Below are 20,520 nucleotides of genomic sequence, written 5' to 3'. Positions count from 1 at the left end.
GCCTCAGATGGGCTTGACACCAAGACTTACTGACTGACTGACTGACTGACTGTCAGTTGCAATGTGACTTTGACTTTGGAGTTTACAGCTCCATGTGCAGGCAGGGTCAAATACGTCCACCGTGACCTTGCGAGTCGTAGGAGGCAACAAAAAGGGAAGACTCAAATCTGAGACAGTAAAATATGGTCACGAGTCCCAAGGGACTCGGACCTGAGAAAGACTGCGCTGGCAAGTGCCAGCAGCATATGCAAAAGACAAACTCATCCTCTCGTGAGAGAGGGCGCCCCGCAAAAATAAGACCATAACTGTCAAACAGTAATAATTAATATCTGGTCATGAGCCCCAGATGAGGCTCGACACCAAGACTTACTGACTGAGTGACTGTCAGTTGCAATGTAACTTTGACTTTGACTTTCACTTTCAATTTGTGAGTTAGTTCGGTAGTTGGAAGCCAGTTAGTTCGGCTCAGGAGCTGCAGCTGAAAGGTGCCAGCCAGCAAGGACAGGTGCCGTTGGACACGGAAGCCGAGGGCACTACACCATTGGAAGCTGCTAGGAAGCAGCACAGTGAAGACCATGAATGAGAACACTAATCTGTGTGTATTAGTGTTTTGTAAAGTGTAGTCACATGATCACGTGACAGTATATTCCAGGAAAATTTGACATTGTTCAAATGGAAGTTTTGGAGGAACCAATAAAATATGCATAGAATTAAGGAAAACATGGATTCAAGGAACATAAAATTCAAGGTTCAGTATGCATGTCTGTCAGACTTTAATCTCACACATTTTTGTCCCCAGGTCTTACCCAGATTAAGAAATGTAATTTCTTTTCTTAAGTTTCTATTTCCACATAAGTTATAAGAGTTAATACAAGTTAACATTTCTGTAACATAGATTTTACTTGCTCATCCCTTTTGTAAGTTCTCTGAATAGAAACTATATTTAATAGCAGTTCCAAAGTAACTAAATCTGTTAGCAGTTTCTTTGAGAAGATAGTAATAGTTCAGCTATTAAAGAAATTTTCCAGCTTTTATAGAATGTAAAGGTCAGTTACCATGTTGGCAGAACCCCTCACTGGTCCATATATTGAGTCAGATGACTCCAGTTACACAAGGATTATATATGCTTGGGCAACCAGTTTTCCTTGGAAAATGAATTTTGAGGTTACTACTTTTGAAATGGAAGGGAACAAGTGAGGAACAACCAGTAATCACTGCACATTTAAATGACATCTTAGGAGGAAATGGCATTTGTTTACAGAGTGGCAACAGCCCATCACTTGATAGGACTGGCACTGGAATGAGGTAAGCTTCAACCTCCCGGGTGACTGGATGGGCAGTGTATTAAGATCCATTTTCTCCCATCTGTGTATAGGTTTTCCAAGAGGTAAATTATTAACTTACTTACTTACTCATGGAGCTGAGCCCTTTTGGAGGAGCCGCCAATTCTGCAGCTACGCAAGAATTTCCCAGCATTTTATGGAACCCAAAGGTTCATTACTGTGTTCACGAGAGCCCTGCACTGGTCCCTATCCTGAGCCAGATCTATCCAATCCATAACATCCCATCCTGTCTCTCTAAGATCCATTCTAATATTGTCCACCCACTTACGCCTTGGTCTTCCCTGTTGTCTCTTTCCTTTTTACATATGATGTTCCCTCTGTACATCATAATTTTTCCCTTCCAAACAGGAAATTTGGCAGTGAAAGATTTCGTAGGTGAAAGACCCAGATATTTTGTACACAAAGCCTTTCTGGATAACATGAAACTGTAACCCCCTGAAGTGCATTGTTTGGTGATTATGCTTGTGTGTCCTTACACGGTGAGCATTGTTATGTCCATGTGAATGTGCTGATATACCTACTTGCAGCCTGCGTTGTACTCCAACAATGAGCTTTGGTCTCGACTGGGTCAGCCTGGTGTGGCGGTGGGATTGGCTTGGACAACTGTTGGTGGCGAGGTGTTGCTTGTAGAAGCAAACAAGATGGAGGGAGATGGTGAACTAGTGCTCACTGGTCACCTTGGTGATGTTATGAAAGAATCTGCCAGGTTAGCCCTAAACTGGGTGCGCACTACTGCACGTGAGGTAAGTCATACTCTAAGTCTTTATTGTTGCCAAGAACTAGTTACATCTTTTGGCTGTGTATCCATATAAGTTGTCTTGTGTTTCCATCATTCTGCAGTATGGTCTACAGATAGATGGAGAACTCCTGGCCCACACAGACCTCCACATTCATTTCCCTGCTGGCGCAGTGGGTAAAGATGGGCCATCTGCAGGTGTAACCATAGCAGCAGCTCTGATCTCTCTGTTCTCTGAGCGGCCCATTGATGCTGATGTTGCCATGACAGGCGAGATTACATTGCGAGGTGTAGTACTTCCAGTAAGTAACTCGTTATGTTTTTGCATACTTACATACTGAGTTATTAGACTGAACTGCTTAAATAGGTTCACTGAAAAGACACTTTGTTTCAAGGTTGAATTTAGGATTCATATTAATATTTATTAATCCCAATATTTGCAATCAGGTTGGTGGAGTGAAGGAGAAGGTTCTGGCAGCTCATCGGGCCGGACTCAAACAAGTTATTCTGCCTAAGAAGAATGGCAAGGACTTGCATGAAGTTCCTGAAAATGTGAAGGTAAGTGATGGATTGGAAGTAATACAGATAATTAAAAGCACCAGATAATCCAAATTCCCTATGAATTCTGTATGAAGTTAAAAATCTTGAATGTACTGTAGACTATAGTGTCTGTTGATCCTTTTATTGGTACTCACCAGTAAAACAAATATCTTTCCAATAGAAGAAAGCAGCCCTTTTTCAGTGGTAGTAGGCCCATCTGAAAAGCAAGAAATTTATAAAATATACAATTGCAACAGTGTGATGAAGTACCACAGATAGTCAGATAATTGAAAGTATAGAATTCTGTGTTACCATTGCTTGAAATAGTGAGTGATCAGAAATGTCTCCAGGGGTGTATGACCACTCATTCCAAATCTAATATTGATAAAATTAAAAATTTTGCAATTAGATTTACAAAAGTTGTGAAATTTTACTATTTCAGTTTACAATACTAACAAATTGCTGGTTGTATAAATGTATGAACTCATTTGTTTGAATCTATTGTTTCCATTCTGTTGTTGATGTATGAAGTGTAATTAATATTTGGCTTGGAATATGAAAATTAGTTTATAGAGACTTGAAAGATTTTTTAACACCTTGAAGATGTCCACTTCAGTAAAATTTTGTGTGGGAACTCTTATTTGAAACCAAATGGCTAGTCCAAGTTGACACTTGAAATGTGCCTATTACAACAGCAGTGAAAAGATAAATTGTGATGTATATGTAGTGTCAGTGTGATAATAGAAAATAAACAAGGATATGAGGTTGGACTCCACTGCTAAGTGTTTTTCTTCATCCTTGTAGTTTGTAGAATGGCTTAATTGATATGGCCAATGTAATTATTTCTTGAGGATAAAATTGATATATTAATATGCTGTGTAGGATTGTTTACAGACAGATTCTCTGCAGACATTTCCTTGATAGGCAAGGCACTGCTCATAAATTGCTCTGGAATAGCATTGATGTTATTTCCTAAATGTGCCTGAGTAAGATACCATTTAATGTGACAAATCTCTGAACTTACTCTTTTGTCTAAATAATTCACTTCTACGGTGTGTCTGTATCTTTAGCATACAGAATAGCTTTCTCTGAAGTTGGATGTAACAAGATACGAATCTTGTACTAATATTTTCAATTTACCATTGCTTTCACTGGGTCATTCTTTGGTTATTTTTATATTCTCATAGCCATGGATTTTCTCATATTTGCTGTACATAATATGTATAGAAGTGTAACTTCTCTGTCTGTTTCCTATTTCCCTTGATGAAACTAATAGAGGACACTCAGAGATACAAAATTTTGTCCATGAAATTGCTAATATGTATGGGCAAGTGTTGGATATATAATTTTTGGGTGTGATTTATAATTTGAATCCTCATTCCCAACCTTTTCATTTCAATTACACGAGTATAATTTTAATTTATTTCTCTGAGTGTCATTTCTTCCTTAAATTGTAGGTACTATACAGGATGACACAAAAGTAGAACTTCAGGTTTTAAGTCCTGTTGTTAGTTACCACGGCAAGTGGTGTTTCCAGTTTTGTGGGGCTCTTATGCATGAATAAGTATTGTTGTCACAAGCATGCAAGTGTTCATGACAGATGTGAACTGTGTACGCACCATATGATTGCCAGTTTTAAGGCAGTCTGTGACTGTAATTTTACTTTTGTACTATCCTGCACATTGTGATATTAATAGGGAAGCAGTGTACCTCTCCTTGTTTCTTTAGAATTATAAATGTTCTTGTTCCCAGATGCAGTCAGTCCTAAATGTGTATATTTCCAGTATCACTTTTTGCTGTTTAAGTAGAAAGTGTTCATTTTCATCTTTTGACATTTACAATGTATGTGGGTCGTCTGTAACCAAACCTCTCCATCTGTGTTTTTTTCATTTCTAGTTCTCTCCTGCCTTTTCCTTCTGAGCTGTTCTTAGTCTACTAATATCTGTGTTTGTCCATGCTCATGTTTTTGCTCCATGCATGAAAATGGGCCATGTTAGGTGGGTCCCTTGTCACCGCAGCATGGTGCGCCCTCAGGTTGCGGATGAAGGAAACACCCTCCAGGTATAGAGTGAAGCTGCGAATATATTCAATAAGCAGTCACAGACAGCCAAGAAGGGGTGGTCCTCCAGCTTGGTGGTTGGGCGTGGGGCTAACAACTCACCGTAAAAAATAAATTTGTTACGAAAATTCTCGAGAAGCCTCAGACCTGGACAGATTCCTTGGATAAACGACCTAAGCTAATGAAAATGGATATCAGATTTGGCACTTGGAACATACAAAATTTGTACAGGGCAGGTTCGCTCAGGGCAGTGGCAGAAGAAATCTGAAAATATAAGTTAGATTTAGTCGGAGTACAGGAGGTCAGATGGGACAGAGGTGGCATCGCACCAGCAGGAGACTATACATTTTTCTATGGAAAGGGGAATGAAAATCATGAATTAGGTACAGGTTTTTTCATACATAAGAGAATCATATCAGCAGTTAAGAGGGTAGAATTTGTTAGTGATAGGATATCGTATATAATACTAAAAGGTCACTGGTGTGATATGATTGTTATGAATGTTCACGCCCCAACAGAAGATAAAATTGATAACATGAAGGATAGATTCTATGAAGAACTAGAACATGTATTTGATAAATTCCTGAAGTACCCTATGAAAATTTTGTTAGGAGATTTCAATGCCAAAGTAGGGAGTGAAGACATTTTCAAACCAACAATTGGGAATGAGAGTTTGCATGAAATTAGTAATGATAATGGAGTTAGAGTAGTAAACTTTGCCACATCAAAAAATCTTACTGTCAAAAGTACAATGTTCCCACATCGTAACATCCATAAATTTACTTGGACATCTCCTGATGGGAAGATACACAATCAAATAGATCACATTTTGATAGATAGGAGATGGCATTCAAGTATACTTGATGTCCATTCATTCAGGGCAGCAGATTGTGATACTGACCAGTACCTGGTCATGGCAAAGGTTAGGGAAAGACTGTCAGTGAGCGAACAAACAACGCACAGAGTTCATATGGAGAGGTTCAATCTCAAGAAATCAAATGAGGTAGATGGTAAAGAGCAATATCATGTTGAAATCTCAAATAGGTTCGTCGCCTTGGAAAACTTGGACTCTGAGGTGGATGTTAATAAAGCTTGGGAAACTATTAGAGAGAATATCACAGTTTCTGCCAAGGAGAGTGTAGGTTATTATGAACTGAGGAAGCATAAAACATGGTTCAATGAAGGATGCTCAAAATTACTAGACCAAAGAAAAGAAGCCAGATTGCATTGGTTACAGGCTCAAAGTGAAATAAATAGGGATAATCTGAACAATAAAAGACGTGAAACCAGGAGGCATTTCAGGAATAAAAAGAAGGATTATCTGAAAGACAAAATTGTTGAGCTTGCAATGAACAGTAAGAACAAGAACATTAGAGACCTTTATAGAGGAATAAATAATTTTAAGAGGGGTTACCAACCTAGAAGTAACTTAGTGAAGGATGAGAATGGTGATCTGCTTGCAGATTTCCACAACATTATGAATAGGTGGAAGAACCACTTGTCTCAGTTATTGAATGTACATTGGGTCAGTGATGTTAGGCAGATAGAAATGCACACAGCTGAGCTGTTAATACCTGATCCCAGCCCTTTTGAGGTTGAAATTGCTATTGCAAAATTGAAACGGTATAAATCGCCAGGTAGTGATCAAATTCTGCAGAACTTGTTCAAGCAGGAGGCAAAATATTATGTCCTGAGACCCATAAGGTAATTCTATTTGGTATAAGGAAAAATTATCGGGGAATATCACTGCTATCAACTTCATACAAAATTTTATCCAATATTCTTCAATCAAGGTTACGTCCATATATAGATGAAATTATATTTGGTATCATCATTGTGGGTTTCGACGTAGCAGATCAACTACAGATCAGATCTTTTGCATTAGTCAGATATTGGAGAAAAAATGGGAGTATGATGAGACAGTACATCAGCTATCTGTAGACTTCAAGAAAGCCTATGATTCAGGTAAGAGGGAAGTATTGTATAATATTCTGATAGAGTTTGCGATACCCATGAAACTAGTTAAGCTGATTAAAATGTGTTTAAATGAAACTTATTGTAAAGTCCATATAGGTAAACAGTTGTCTGATAAATTTCCTATCCAAAATGGTCTAAGACAAGATGCTTTATCGCCACTCCTTTTCAACTTTGCTTTAGAATATGCCATTAGGAAGGTCCAGGGAAACCAGGTGGGACTGAAATTAAACGGGACACGTCAGCTGTTGGTCTATGCCGATGATGTGAACCTACTGGGTGATAATGTAGATACCATAATGGGAAACACACAAACTTTAATTGATGCAAGTAAGGGGGTTGGTCTAGAAGTAAACAGAGAAAACTAAGTATATGTTGCTGTCTTGTCACCAAAATGCGGGGCAGAATCATGACATAAAGATGGGAAGAAGTTTTGAAAATGTGGCACAGTTCAGATATTTGGGAACGACGATAACAAATCAAAACCTGTTTCAGGAGGAAATTAAGAGGAGACTGAACTCGGGTAATGTTTGCTACCATTCAGTCCAGAACCTTTTGTCTTGTCTGCTGTCCAGAAACATAAAAATTAGAATATACAAAACTATGATTTTGCCAGTGCTTCTGTATGGGTGTGAAACTTGGTCTCTGACATTAAGGGAGGAGGAAAATAGACCGAGGGTGTTTGAGAACAGGGTGTTGAGAATATCTGGACGGAAGAGGGATGAAGTGACAGGAGGTTGGAGAAAACTGCATAATGAGGAGCTTCATAAGTTGTACTCTTCTCCAAGTATAATTAGAATGATCAAGTCAAGGAGGATGAGGTGGGCAGGGCATGTAGCATGAATGGGGCGAAGAGGAATGCATATGGGATATTGGTTGGAATGCCAGACGGAAAGAGACCACTAGGAAGACCAAGACACATGTGGGTGGACAATATTAAGATAGATCTTAGAGAGATGGGATGGATTGGATTGATCTGGCTCAGGATAGGGACCTGTGGAGGGCTCTTGTGAACACGGTAATAAACCTTCAGGTTCCATAAAATGTTGGGAAATGTACATGAAAATGGTCCTGTAATAATTTTTAACATTTTTCTGTCCTTAACATTCTCCATTTCCGAATTACATCCCTGTCGAATTAGTAATATTTGCCTGCATTTCTTATATAGTCCTGTTTGTCTCTACTCTTCACTTTCTTCAGTTATAAGGCCGCACCATATCCCAAACGGTTAGTCGCTGGCTTCCCACTGTAGTGGCCAGGAGTTCGATCCTGGGTCTGGTCAAGTGGGATTTGTGGTGGACAGAATGGCGCTGGGGCGGGTTTTCTCTGGGTACTTCAGTTTCCCCTGCCAATCTACATTCCTCCAAATTCTCCATCATCATAATCACCCATGGCAGGCTACAGTAGGCCAATCAGTGGCCGCTGTGCCGAGTGGACCCAGTTGGACTCCACCCCCCACTATTTTTTTTATTGCTAGTGGGGCCACTTCTGGCCTATTGTACCAACCCAAGATGATAGGTGAGGGTGATTGTGGATCAATTGGTGGAATGAAGATTGGCAGGGGAAACCGAAGTACTTGGAGAAAACCTGCCCCAGGGCCACTTTATCCACCACAAATCTTACCACCCCCCACTAAGTGAATTAAAAAAAAATTCTTCTGTTATGGGTAGGTCCATCAATGCAAAACAGTACATAATATTAGTTATATATTCTTGATCAGCTACATGTTTTGGTTATAAAGGCCATCTTCAGGCATTTTGTACATTCATTTTTCTTTATTTATTGCATATTCCTACATTTTATCTTTTCCATGTCTCCTGTCTCTGGTTTTTTTTTATAATGTCTGTTAGCAAATCATTTATATGTGTGATGAGCAAACGTAAAGGTCCATTGCGTTTAGAAACTTTGTGTTTTCCATGCTGTCATTCCTAATTTCATGAGAGGATGTATCTCATTGCAGAAAGATCTTACATTTGTGCTTGTGAGTCACATGGATGAAGTGCTGCAGGCTGCATTCACTGGTGGCTTCCCGACAGTTGCCAGCCCACAAGACATGGGTTCAGTCATAAGCAAACTTTAGATGTAGCTGTGAGCAGTTTAGTGTAAGGAAATTTGAAGTTCTCATAGACGTATGAGATTATGGTCTTCTGATTTGAGATACCATATGGTCTAATACAGTCTAATATCTTATTTACCTTGTTTCCCAGTTGTTGTTTTGTCAAACAACCATAGTCCCACCACAGCAAAAATAAAGCTTCTTTTTTTGGCAAGAAGTGTATTTTTACAATTATGCACTTTTTAATGTTATATTAATCACTAAGGGACATTAATACTTTGAAGGCATCACATCCCACCAAGCTAACCATTATGTCTCACTGGTTGAGAAATGCTGGTCTAGTATATAGGTACAAACATTTTGGGGCAATCTGCTGCCTATATCTTCGTGGTGGAAGTCTTCTTCTAGCATGAAGGTGTCCCAATATGATCGTGTGAAATGTTGGTACTTATTCCCTAGACTGCATGGTGGAACACTGCAGATGATTAAATTCTAAGTGATTCTGATTCTGACCTTATCCATTGTCCAGTATTCTAGAAACTAGAAAACTTGATGTTTCAGAAACTGTGTCTGTTTCCGTGATTGAGGTTAGCTGTTCGTTAGGAACCCAACAGAGTAGGTGTCTCCCCCCCCCCAATCTGAGGATGGAAACAGATCCAGTTTCTGAAACGTTGTGTTTTTCTACTTTTTAGAATACCGGCTGATGGATGAAGTCTGAAACCCAATAATTCTGATTACAGGCAATGTTAATTAGAAGAAGGAAAGTTTGGTTAGAGATTAAGGTTTATTTCTTGTAAGGACAGATACTACATAGAGCAATATGTGATACTGATACATTGAATCTTGGTGCTTAGTTTGATGTAGATAGTTCCTTAAAGCATAAGAATAGATCTTACCAAATTGTCCCTGAGGCGACAACAATGCAACATGTGAAATAATGTATTTTGAATTTCCATATGCCTCTGTTTATTTTCTTTATGGGACACTAAACTTACCTTGAAAGTGTTAGATTATTTTTAAAAAGACAATATGTTGTCTTGAATAGCACATGAAGTGCTTTGTTTTTGTGCTTGTATGTACATAACAGTCATCCAAGCTTATGGTCTTCTGAAATATGATGTCATGTAGTTTGGTAGGTGCATACCAACATTTCAGAGGAACTTTCTGCTTCCATCTTCAGAGCTGAGAGCAAACAAATAGCAATAAGTGGCTTTTAAAAGAGCTGCGGTGTAGGAGTAAATGCCAGGGGAGAAAGAAAATCAAAGAAAGTTAAAGGAAGAAAAATGAGTAACAAAGAAAATTGTGCGTAAAGTAAGAAAAGTAGGTGTAAGGAAAACTAAAAGGAAGAGATACAGAGAGAATGAAACATGGTTGGAATGAGTGATCCTTAAAAGGGGAATAAATTGAAATAACAAATACAAATTCAAACAGAGAAGAATTGGATGAAAAGTAAATGATACAGGGAGAAGTAAAAGAAAGAGACTAGGAAACAGCAGGGTCATCTTTGGGAAGGATTTAAGAAGTACAGGAGGAAGGAACATTTACTTTAGGGTAGAAATGCAGGTGGAGGCAGCAAGTTCTTCTGAGACATTGACACTGACCTACCACTCTGCAGCACAGTGTCATAACTAGGGACCGGATTTTTATGCCCTAATAATCCCTTAAATATGTATGCATTTATGCAATAAAAACTTCCGAAATATGCATTAAAATATGCACATAAAAATTTATACCAAATATTAAAATTGATTTTTCATTATTTTAAGACTAACAAATCAATATTTAAGTTCATTTTATGTAATCACTGAATGATTCACTTGCAATAAAAAGCTATACTTAAATACAAATCATGCAACAAAGCCAACATATTTCATTACAAATTTAAAAAAAACCAATGGTACTCACAGTTAGCTCTCCGAACTTTCAACTTCTCTTCTGTTGCAGCTCACAATTACTAAATGTTCTAGGTTTTCCATAGTTAGTCGCCTCCTATTGTCTCGTAAGATGTCCTTATAGTGGGAAAAACTTCTTTCCACCTCACAGGAACTTAGGGGCGCATGTACAAAAGCCGCTATTTGATCCACTGTTAGTAATCTTTTACTTGGCAGTTCAGTACGTTAACCGGCTAAAGTTTCTTCAATTTCACAAATTTCTTCATATCCTGGATTTTTTTAAAGAATGCTGTGTACTTTTTCCTTTACTACTTCACCGACACTTCCAGGAACAAAATTCAATTTGGAAACTGGTTTTGAACAAGCTTAACGGCTGATACAAAGTAGTATTGCTGTTGCTTGCTTCCAGTGAGGAAATGGCGGATGGAAGATCAGAGAAGTGAGCAGATATATAGGAAAGATTAGTTTCTAGTTCTGCGTTTTTTAGTACTTCTTGGGCAATTTGAATTGATGCTGCACTTTCGGGATCAAATGTATTCACGACATTCCTAACTGTTTCTAAATGTTCGGTATAATAACTCACTTCACACAGCCACGTGCTCCAGCGCGTTAAAATTGGTTCTGGCGGAAGTGAAACGCTTGGTGCTACTGCTTTGAAGGCTTCTTTTCTGTATGGCGCTTTAACAAATACCTTCTTCACAGAAGACACCAACTTGTCAACAAGCGGAAAATTTGCATGAATTGTTTCTGCAACACGGTGCAACCCATGGGCAAGGCAAGTCAAATGTGTCATATTTGGAAATATAACTTTAAGAGCAGTACCGGCTTTCATTATATAACTTGCAGCATCAGTCACAAAGAGCAATACGCGCTCATACTGAATGCCATTCGGCCATAGTAAGTTCATTGAATTGATAAAAAATCCGGAAACTGCAGAGCTATTTGTGGTTTTAAATTGCACTACCGCAAGAAGATATGGGGTAGATTGTTTATTCTTGTTAAGGGATCCAACTATACAATTTGCAATAAACCGTCCCTCACAATCTTGTGTTTCGTCGATTGATACCCACACAAAATTATCTTGAATCTTATCTCTAATGCTTTCAATTGTAAGATCGTAACACTGCTTCACGTAATTTTTGCGCACAGTAGATTCATCCGGCACTTTGCACTGTGTATACTTCTCTATGAAGTTTCTCAGAGTAGGATTAATTAGTTTCCACAGCGGAATATCTGCCGCTAAAAAGGCTTCGCATAAATCAAAGGAAAACTGTGAAAAACTATTATTAGAAAATTCACTATGCAATTTTTGAACAGGAGCACTTTTCGTGGATTTAATTTTAATATTCTCTTTGTGTATATTAGTGTTCAAATGCTGAAGCACTTGAAAGCGTTTTTCACAACCAAATGTTTTCTCACACACTCGGCAATAAAGAATTTCGTTATACGTACTTATCATCTCCCCTTCAAACTGCCGCTGATACATCTGTAATTTAGTTTTCTGACTTACTTTCACTTTCAGCATGACTACAGAACGCTAAACAGACTTAACTACACACTAGTCACCACTAATGTGAATGGCCCCAGCTTCAAATGAAGAAGCGTAACGAACCTCATGGAGACTTCGGAAATAAATAAGTGAAGTCCCTTATCGGTTGAATAGTATTACATTGATAGCGGCTACAAGTGAACGCTTCTGACTAATCTCTTTGCGGCCACTTTGATGATACGCGGATGAGGCAAGTTACGAGTACAGGGATTGAGGTTGAATCGTATTACATTGATAGCGGCTACAAGTGAATGCTTCCGACTAATCTCTTCGCGGCCACTTTGATGGTACGCGGATGAGGCAAGTTACGAGTAGAGGGATCGAGGTTGAATCGTATTACATTGATAGCGGCTACAAGTGAACGCTTCCAACTAATCTCTTCGCGGCCACTTTGATGATACGCGGATGAGGCAAGTTACGAGTAGAAGGATCGGGGAAGTCCCATCCTGGGCACTGCATTGGAAACATGAATCATGACGAAATGTTGAGTCAAATATGCAACATATTCTAACGCGGGAAAGAAAAATTGTATACACACGACCATAATTAAAAACATAAAATTAAAAAATATATATGATAAACATTTTAAAAGGGAAATATGCAGTATAAATAGAGATCTTCAAAAATATGATGCTTATTCATAATACATGCAAAATATGCATTTATAAGCACCATCAAATCATGTCCAAAATTTAAGAAATTAAGTAATTCGTACATATATCCAAAGGAGCATACTTTCTGGTTGCAAGAAAGAAATATGCATTTGCATTAAAATCTGGTCCCTAGTTATAACCCAGGAGACTACATTACGAATGATTATTGCAGAGCATTACAGTTTGAACCAGTGGTCAACATATGGATGCTGTGTGCTGTTACAAATCCACCTTTCTCATGCTCTGCACATTACAAATCAGTGAATAAATGTTTCAGATTTGATTACTTTGAAATTTTTATATTTTGTGCTTTATTGCGTATGTAGAAGAATTAAAATTGTTTGTATGGTACATCATGTAACATATGTATTTTAGTTTTATTGCCAGCTGGTCTTTCTTTTATCTGTTAGCCACAAGCTTGTAGATTGTTCTCTGTTTACTAGAGATTATAGATACTGGTGTAAAATACTATACATGAGTTTATGTGTCTGGTACAGAAACTGGGATTAACACATGGGATGAGGGTTGCAGGTGAAGTATTTATGTAACTGTTATTAAATGACAGGTGTTCAGTAGCTGTTCGATAGATTTTCTGGCTAACATTACATATGTTAAATATGTGTATACATTTTGTAATTTTATCAAACATAATAATAGGATATATTCTGTTATGCTGTTCTCTCTCTGTTTAATTTACCACATTACCTAACCTATCCTGTCATGACTGAGTACAGGTTAGGTTATCTTTATTGTTTGCATCCTGTTGTGTGTCATCATGTGGTGTTTTGTCCATGAACAGAAAATTTATAAAATTTAAACCAATCTAATATCACTGTGTTACTTTGGTTTTATTTTGTGACTGCTACATGTTTCGATCCACATTTGGACCATCATCAGGCAGTATTCTTAAATCATGGATCCATAGCAATATTAATTGTTAAAATGTTTTCACATATACGATTTGAGTAGCAGAAGCTACAGATGAATGATGCCTTCACAGATACATAACCCCATATTTGACCTTATAATAAACTGTAACCATCATAATGATGCACGTTCAGAAAACCGTCTCCAACACCACGCCCCTAGCATTATGCAACCACCTTCTCCCTCCCCCGCAATGTCACAAGACTCAAGCTACATACCCAATATGACAAACACAAGTCATTCCACACTGAACCATGAACAGGGACAACTTGAGAACTAACAACCTCACATAAATAAATATACAACACACTCTAAAGAGAAATAAGTTAAAAAATAGAATAAAGAACAGAGCAAGATGAACACTTGTCACTAGATAGGTATTAAGTTAAAATTTTAAAGTTTGACAAGATATAATTAACATTCAGCCCAGTAGATTTGTTAATAATCACTCATATTTACAGAACAATTCAATTATGACAGCACAAGGAAATCAAGGAGAAACATATGTAATAAACCCAGTAATAACATACTCGTATAAGCAATTCACCCACATCATGCAATATAAATACATATAATACAAAACAAAAACGAATCCTGGAAGAAATCATCATCTAACTTACATGACAGGAAATACGGAAACTGACATTGTAACAACTGGATATAAATATATGTTGTGACATGACACCAGAATAGTGGAGCCAGCGGAGGCCAAACAGTGTGACAGCGCTGTTGTTAGGGCAGCAGATTCTTGGTAAACAAACCGTTGCTGCATGATGCAAACACATTCCCGTGGAAACAGTATATGAGAATGAACGGTGTTTTCTGTGGTTTTGCCCCGACACTACATACAGAGGATCTCAAGCAGCTCGAATCAGAAGCCCGTGTGGAGGCATAGTCTAATGCCTTCACCATAGCCCTCCGAGTCGTAGGAGGTTATGAAAAGGGAACCAAGTGCCTGGGGGTATAACTAGGCCACGCTGCTCCTGCTGTATATAAGTATGGGGACCTGGCCCTCCAGGTTGGAGAGTCTTGAATCTGAGACAGTACAATGTAGTCATGAGTGGTGCAGGACTCAGATCTGAGAATGACTGTGCTGGTAAGAGCCAGCAGCAGTTGTGAATGACAGACCTGTCTTCCCATTAGGGAATATGTTAAGTAAGGACTATGACCACAAGTGTCCAGTTGAAAAAAATACTGGTCATGATTCTCAAGGGACTTGTCACCAAGACAAAATAATGGGCAGTAAACTGACATTTGTGAAGTAACTCTGACTAGATTTATAATTGAGAGAGTCCCTGGAAATGGCAGTTGAAGACAATTGAGAAGAGGTGGCAAGAAAGGAATTAGGTTGTGAAAAGAAAACTTCATGTGTGCTGCAATGACAGTGAGACTGTTATAAATCTGTTTCCAGGATATGACTAGTGAAGACTGAGAACACTAGTGCATGTGTAACAGTGAACCATAGTGTGTGTAGATAGCAGTCACTAAGTAAAACCAGTGTAACACAGTGATATTAGACTGGTTTATTTTGTTATAAATTTGTTGTGTTGAGGTTACTTGGGGAATTCAACAAAATCCGCTGCTTGAAATTGTATCCGTAATTGGTGATCCACCTTTGGCTGCTTGCCAAGGATTTTTTTTTCTGCTGTCTGAAGGTCAATAGAGACATGGTACTTTTAGGATATGATCCTGAATTCTTCTGCCATCTCATGATTTGTTCTGACCAGGTCTGAATGGTACATACCATGCACTGTGAACTGTAAGCAGTTTGCTTCCATGCAGTCAGACCCGTTTTTTGTCTGGTGTCTTAAGGGTTTTACTGCGGTTTTACTGCACATCCTGCTGTCAAGTTGCTGAATAAATTAGCTTGTAGGTTGTTCCAGAAATATTACTTAGTTAGGAATCTGTGTAAGCTGTATGGACTTCTTACTGTGGTAAAGTGTGTGTTATTTTGTCTACTGGTTCCATGTAGTATGTCTAAACGGAGACTGAATTTGACTTGGGACACAGTTCAATATGACTGAACTGAGTGACGAGGAAACAGATTTTAGTTAAATTATTTCAGGGAGTAAAAATGAAACTACATGTACACTACTACAATTATATTTATAACAATAAGAATAATTAGTAATACTGTCATTGTGCAACATATCACAATATTAATGCTTATTTAATATTAAAACATATGTTACAAATACTGGGGGATTTTCTGGGACTCAGAATCGGTGACTTTTTATGTGTAGAGTAATGTGAATATTTTCGATTTACGAATTTTTACTTTGTGAACACACATCATAGAGCAAATTACCATTGCAAATCAGGGAACCTGTATTTTAAAACAGGAATTTGATGTTTTGTTGATAATATTAATTTAAAAAATTTATCCAAATGGCATACTAAATTTTATATAATCATTCTTCTCTTCAGTACCACAAAGTACGCTTGACTTATTCTTATGGCATACTAGTGTGCCTTTATGCACTGTTTGAGAACTACTGCCTTACTACAGGGACTTAGTTACATCTTATAAAATGTACATGTAGTATAAAAATGTGAAATTCCTGTCTGTTTCCTACAGTGGACCTAACAGAGAAGACCGGGAGATATCCTGAAATTTCACCCATACTTCTGTGAACATGCAGTAACCATGGCTATTAAAGCGATGTGCAAGTATTGCAGTACGGTAATTTACCGTTCTCACGGTCTTGTCACTTGCAGATTTCTTATACTTTTTCTTCTACCCTGAAGATGGAGGCGATACGTTCCTCCGAAACGTCGGTTAACACCACATATACACGGTGCCAAATCCCAGAAGACTGCTTTCTTCATAGTCACCGCCATGAAAGCCTCAAATCTTACATAATATAGATCAGTTCCTTTCACTCTGGATAATGCAAAGTGGTCTGTTATCGAGAAAAGAAGAGTGGATCTGAACACTGTGGTACTTGGACAATCAGACTATCAGTAAATATTTATTTATGTTGAAAATGAAAGAAAACATACTGATGCAAATTAAGCGGCCTCCGTAGTCTAGGGGTAACGTTCCCACCTCATGACTCAAGGTACGCAGGTTCAAACCCGGTGGAGGTCGTGGAATTTTTAAGGGCGGAAAAATTCAGGGCACAAGTCCTCCGGGAGGGACTTTAAGCTGTGGGTCCCGTGTCGTAGATTTACGGCACATAGAAGAACCTCATGTCTCTAGGAGACCTCTGAGCTAAATTAGACAAATTTTCCTGCCCAAGTAGTTTCCAATGCCTCCAGTAGATGGGGAAAGTATTAGGTACCACTGCCAGATGAGGGCCGACCTCGCTGGCAGAAAGGGGCTGATAACGGGCACCAGTACCGGTAGGGTATGGAGACAGTAGAAATTAAAGGGGGATGCACAATGGACCAATAACTGGTCTAAGTGCATGGGGAAACCCACCTCCTCCAACAATGAATGAATGAAAATACTGATGCAAATTAGTGAATAAAATCATGTGAAAGTGAGTTCTCCCTTGGGATAACTTCAACGCTCTTGCCTCTTGATGGGAGACTGTCCAAGTTAGTGGATTTTAATGCAGAATCATGCGAAGGAACCAGAATGATTCAAGCCAGATTTTGCATAGATAGGTTTCATATAACTCTTTCAAGACTATTCAGTATATGAGTATTCCCTTCCAAAATTACTACATTTTTGTCATAATAAAGAATTTTGATTCAGATTTTGCTACAGCTCCAGTCCAGTTCTCTATTCAAGAAGCTACGTCATGAAATTAAATTCCTTAGAGACAGATAGTGAATCATACGTGGTTCTGTTTAAAAGCCACTCTCTTTCCTCCTTTCAAGTACTCTACAATCATCAGATTACAGCTTTGGTAGTAGCATTAAATGCAGTGGTGGCATGTGACGTTTTTAAAAATGTTGACAGAGGAAATGTAAACTAAGAAAAGTGGGTAGATGCATCTGAACTGGCCTTTTTATTATTATTATTACACCTTGTACTCCTGCTCCATGCAATGATTATTTTTCTCAGTGAAAATATCTGTTGCAAAGTCACACAAGTTTTGACTCTTTTTTATAAGTCTGTCAGTCCCTCCTCTCACAAAACCCAAAGTAAATTGTGTCTATTGTAATTGCTCCTGTGCCTACAAATGTCTGCTGTAATCCTGAAGGAACTGGCTAACAGGGTCTGTGATGGGCTGGCTGGAGATTACAGGCGATGCATTATTTGATCGCTTTCCTGCCAATATATGGAGTACTACTGAACCATGATTGTGGCTCTTTTTGTGTTACTTTTCAAAATGTTGGCTGGCCTCAACCTAGAAGTAACTTAGTGAAGGGTGAAAATGGTGATCTGCTTGGAGATTCCCACAACATTTTGAACAGGTAGAAGAACTACTTCTCTCAGTTATTGAATGTACATAGGGTCAGTGATGTTAGGCAGACAGAAATGCACACAGCAGAGCCGTCAGTACCTGATTCTAGTCCTTTTGAGTTTGAAATTGCTGTTGCAAAGTTGAAAAGGTATAAATTGCCAGGTTGTGATCATATTCCAGCAGGAGGTGAAATATAACTTTGCAAGATCCATAAGCTAATTAATTCTCTTTGGAATTAGGAAGAATTGCCTGATCAGTGGACGGAGTCTATTATTGTACCAGCTCACAAGAAGGGTGATAAAGCTGACTGTAATAATTGTCGTGGAATATCACTGCTATCAACTTCATACAAAATTTTATCTAATATTCTTCTCTCGAGGTTAAGTCCATATGTAGATGAAATTATTGGGGATCATCAGTGTGGATTTTGACATAATAGATCAACTACTGAGCAGATTGTTTGCATTAGTCAGATATTGGAGAAAAAATGAGTTTGGGGTACCCATGAAACTAATTATGCTGATTAGAATGTCTTTAAACGAAACATATAGTAAAGTCCATGTATGTAAATATTTGTCTGATAATTTTCCTATCCAGAATGGTCTAAAACAGTGATGGGCAAACTTTTTTAGGAGGGGGCCAAAGAAAAAAGAAAAAACTTTAGGCGGGCCAATATAATTTATTAAAAACAATAATGGTAGATTTTACAAAATTCTTGTAATACTAAGCCCAATTAACGATTGAAAGATTATGAAGGAAAATGTGACAAATGAAACTGTGACTGCATTTCCAAAATTTTCTCATAATCTGGTTCGAACTGGGATGCACTGATTCTCAGAAGTGAAGTTAAATGCTCATCTGTCAGTCTGTTTCTAATACAACTCTTTCGAAGTTTCATTGTAGAAAACACCTGTTCACATATATAGGATGAAGCAAACATAGCAGTGACTTTCTGGGCATGAGATATCAGATTTGGGAAACTGGATTTCGACAAGGACTTGTAGAACTCTAATTTTGGGACATTGAGAAACAACTGTTTGAGTTGAGTGTTACATTGCAACTCAATTAATTCAAGTTGCAAGTCCGGTTTCACTGTTTCACAGTCTACATTAAAAGGCATACTGAAAACATCCAAGTCTTTTTCAATGGCACTGAAGTCTTGAAATCTTCGTTCAAATTCACCACGGAGTCTTCTCAGGCTATCCTCGTAGCTCCTAAGCTTGTCCTTCATCACTGGGGCTATTGAATTTAACCTCGGGAAGTGAGACAAGTCATTCTTAGCTAGCTGATCTGCAAACAGAACAAGTTGTAGTTTAAAACTTCTGATATGGCCCCAGATATCATCAATAAATTGATTTTTTCCTTGCATCTTGACATTCAACTTGTTCAGGTGGCAGAGAAGATCTGTGAAAAATGCAAAGTCCGAAAGCCATGCAGTATCTTCCAGCATTTCACATTCTACAGACCACTGTTTCTCTTGGAAGAATGACACTATTTCGTCTTTCAGCTGCCAAACTCGCTCGAAGACGCGTCCCGCGCTAAGCCACCTTACTTTCGAGTAGTACAGTAAATCAGAGTATTCAGATTGCATGGAGTCAAGAAACTCTCGAAATTGTCTGTGAGTAAGCCCTCGAGATCGAATGGCATTAACAAGCTTCACAACGACATCAAGCACAGGTTTCATATCCAAGGCAGATTTACACAGGGCGTCTTGATGTATGACGCAATGCAGAAATACAACATTGTTCTCGGGATATTCTTGATTAAAGATCCCAACAAATCCAGATTTTGTCTCTGTCATACTTTGTGCTCCATCTGTCGTAATACTGCATATGCTAGTTATAGGTACTTTCAAAGATGAAAAGCCTTCCAGAAATTCATGAAAAATATCTGATCCTGTTGTAGTTCCCTTTAACGACCGCATGCTTGCTAATTCCTCTGTAATAGAGAAGTTTTCGTCAACACCTTATAAATAATAGCAACTGTGCAGTATCATTTATATCAGTGCTTTCATCCATAGTAATGGAGCAGAATTTAAATTGACCAATCCTTGATTCCAACTGTGATAATATGTTTTTAACTATGACTTCGATTCTAGAAGTCACTGTTTTTCGAGATAAGCTTACAGTTTCAAAATCCTTTGTCTTGTCAGGACATAAAATATCACAAACTTTGAGCATGCAGTGTTTAACAAACTCCCCATCAGAGAGAGCTTTGTTACTTTTAGCAATATTGTATGCTACAACATAACCTGCATGTGTAGCTGCTTTCTGAGAACTATTTACTTTCTTAAAAATACTTTGCTGACCTGACAGTTTTTTACGTAGGTCTTCTGCTTTTTGTTTCCTTTCATCTTCGGTCATGGCTCCATAATTAGCATTCTTATGCTTAGAGATGAAGTGCCGGGAAATGTTGTATTCTTTGTAGACTGCT

General features: G+C 38.2%; 2 protein-coding genes across 2 annotated transcripts in view; one reads left to right on the top strand and one right to left on the bottom strand.

Annotated features, from left to right (window-relative positions):
* The window catches only part of LOC111872106 (lon protease homolog 2, peroxisomal), a 76,047-nt gene extending 66,745 nt beyond the window's left edge, over window positions 1-9,302 (top strand). Inside the window, exons 12-15 of the mRNA XM_023865674.2 lie at window positions 1,871-2,086; window positions 2,184-2,381; window positions 2,527-2,637; window positions 8,613-9,302. Coding sequence (XP_023721442.1) covers window positions 1,871-2,086; window positions 2,184-2,381; window positions 2,527-2,637; window positions 8,613-8,732 — 645 coding nt within the window. The 3' untranslated portion in view covers window positions 8,733-9,302. The remainder of the gene's footprint in view (window positions 1-1,870; window positions 2,087-2,183; window positions 2,382-2,526; window positions 2,638-8,612) is intronic.
* Window positions 9,303-18,835: 9,533 nt separating this feature from the next.
* Window positions 18,836-19,888, bottom strand: LOC111872116 (general transcription factor II-I repeat domain-containing protein 2B). The gene has a single exon (XM_023865692.1). The coding sequence runs from the start codon at window positions 19,886-19,888 to the stop codon at window positions 18,836-18,838; it is 1,053 nt and encodes a 350-aa protein (XP_023721460.1).
* Between the last annotated feature and the right edge of the window lie 632 nt (window positions 19,889-20,520).

The sequence above is a fragment of the Cryptotermes secundus genome, unplaced genomic scaffold (assembly GCF_002891405.2).
Source record: "Cryptotermes secundus unplaced genomic scaffold, Csec_1.0 scaffold417, whole genome shotgun sequence".
NCBI classification, from domain to species: domain Eukaryota; kingdom Metazoa; phylum Arthropoda; class Insecta; order Blattodea; family Kalotermitidae; genus Cryptotermes; species Cryptotermes secundus.
Note: the sequence above shows the minus strand (reverse complement) of the source record. Positions and strands in the feature narration are given on the sequence as shown.

Coding starts and splice junctions, on each gene's coding strand:
- LOC111872116 (XM_023865692.1), bottom strand. CDS start 19,888: ATGACAGAGACAAAATCTGGATTTGTTGGGATCTTTAATCAAGAATAT.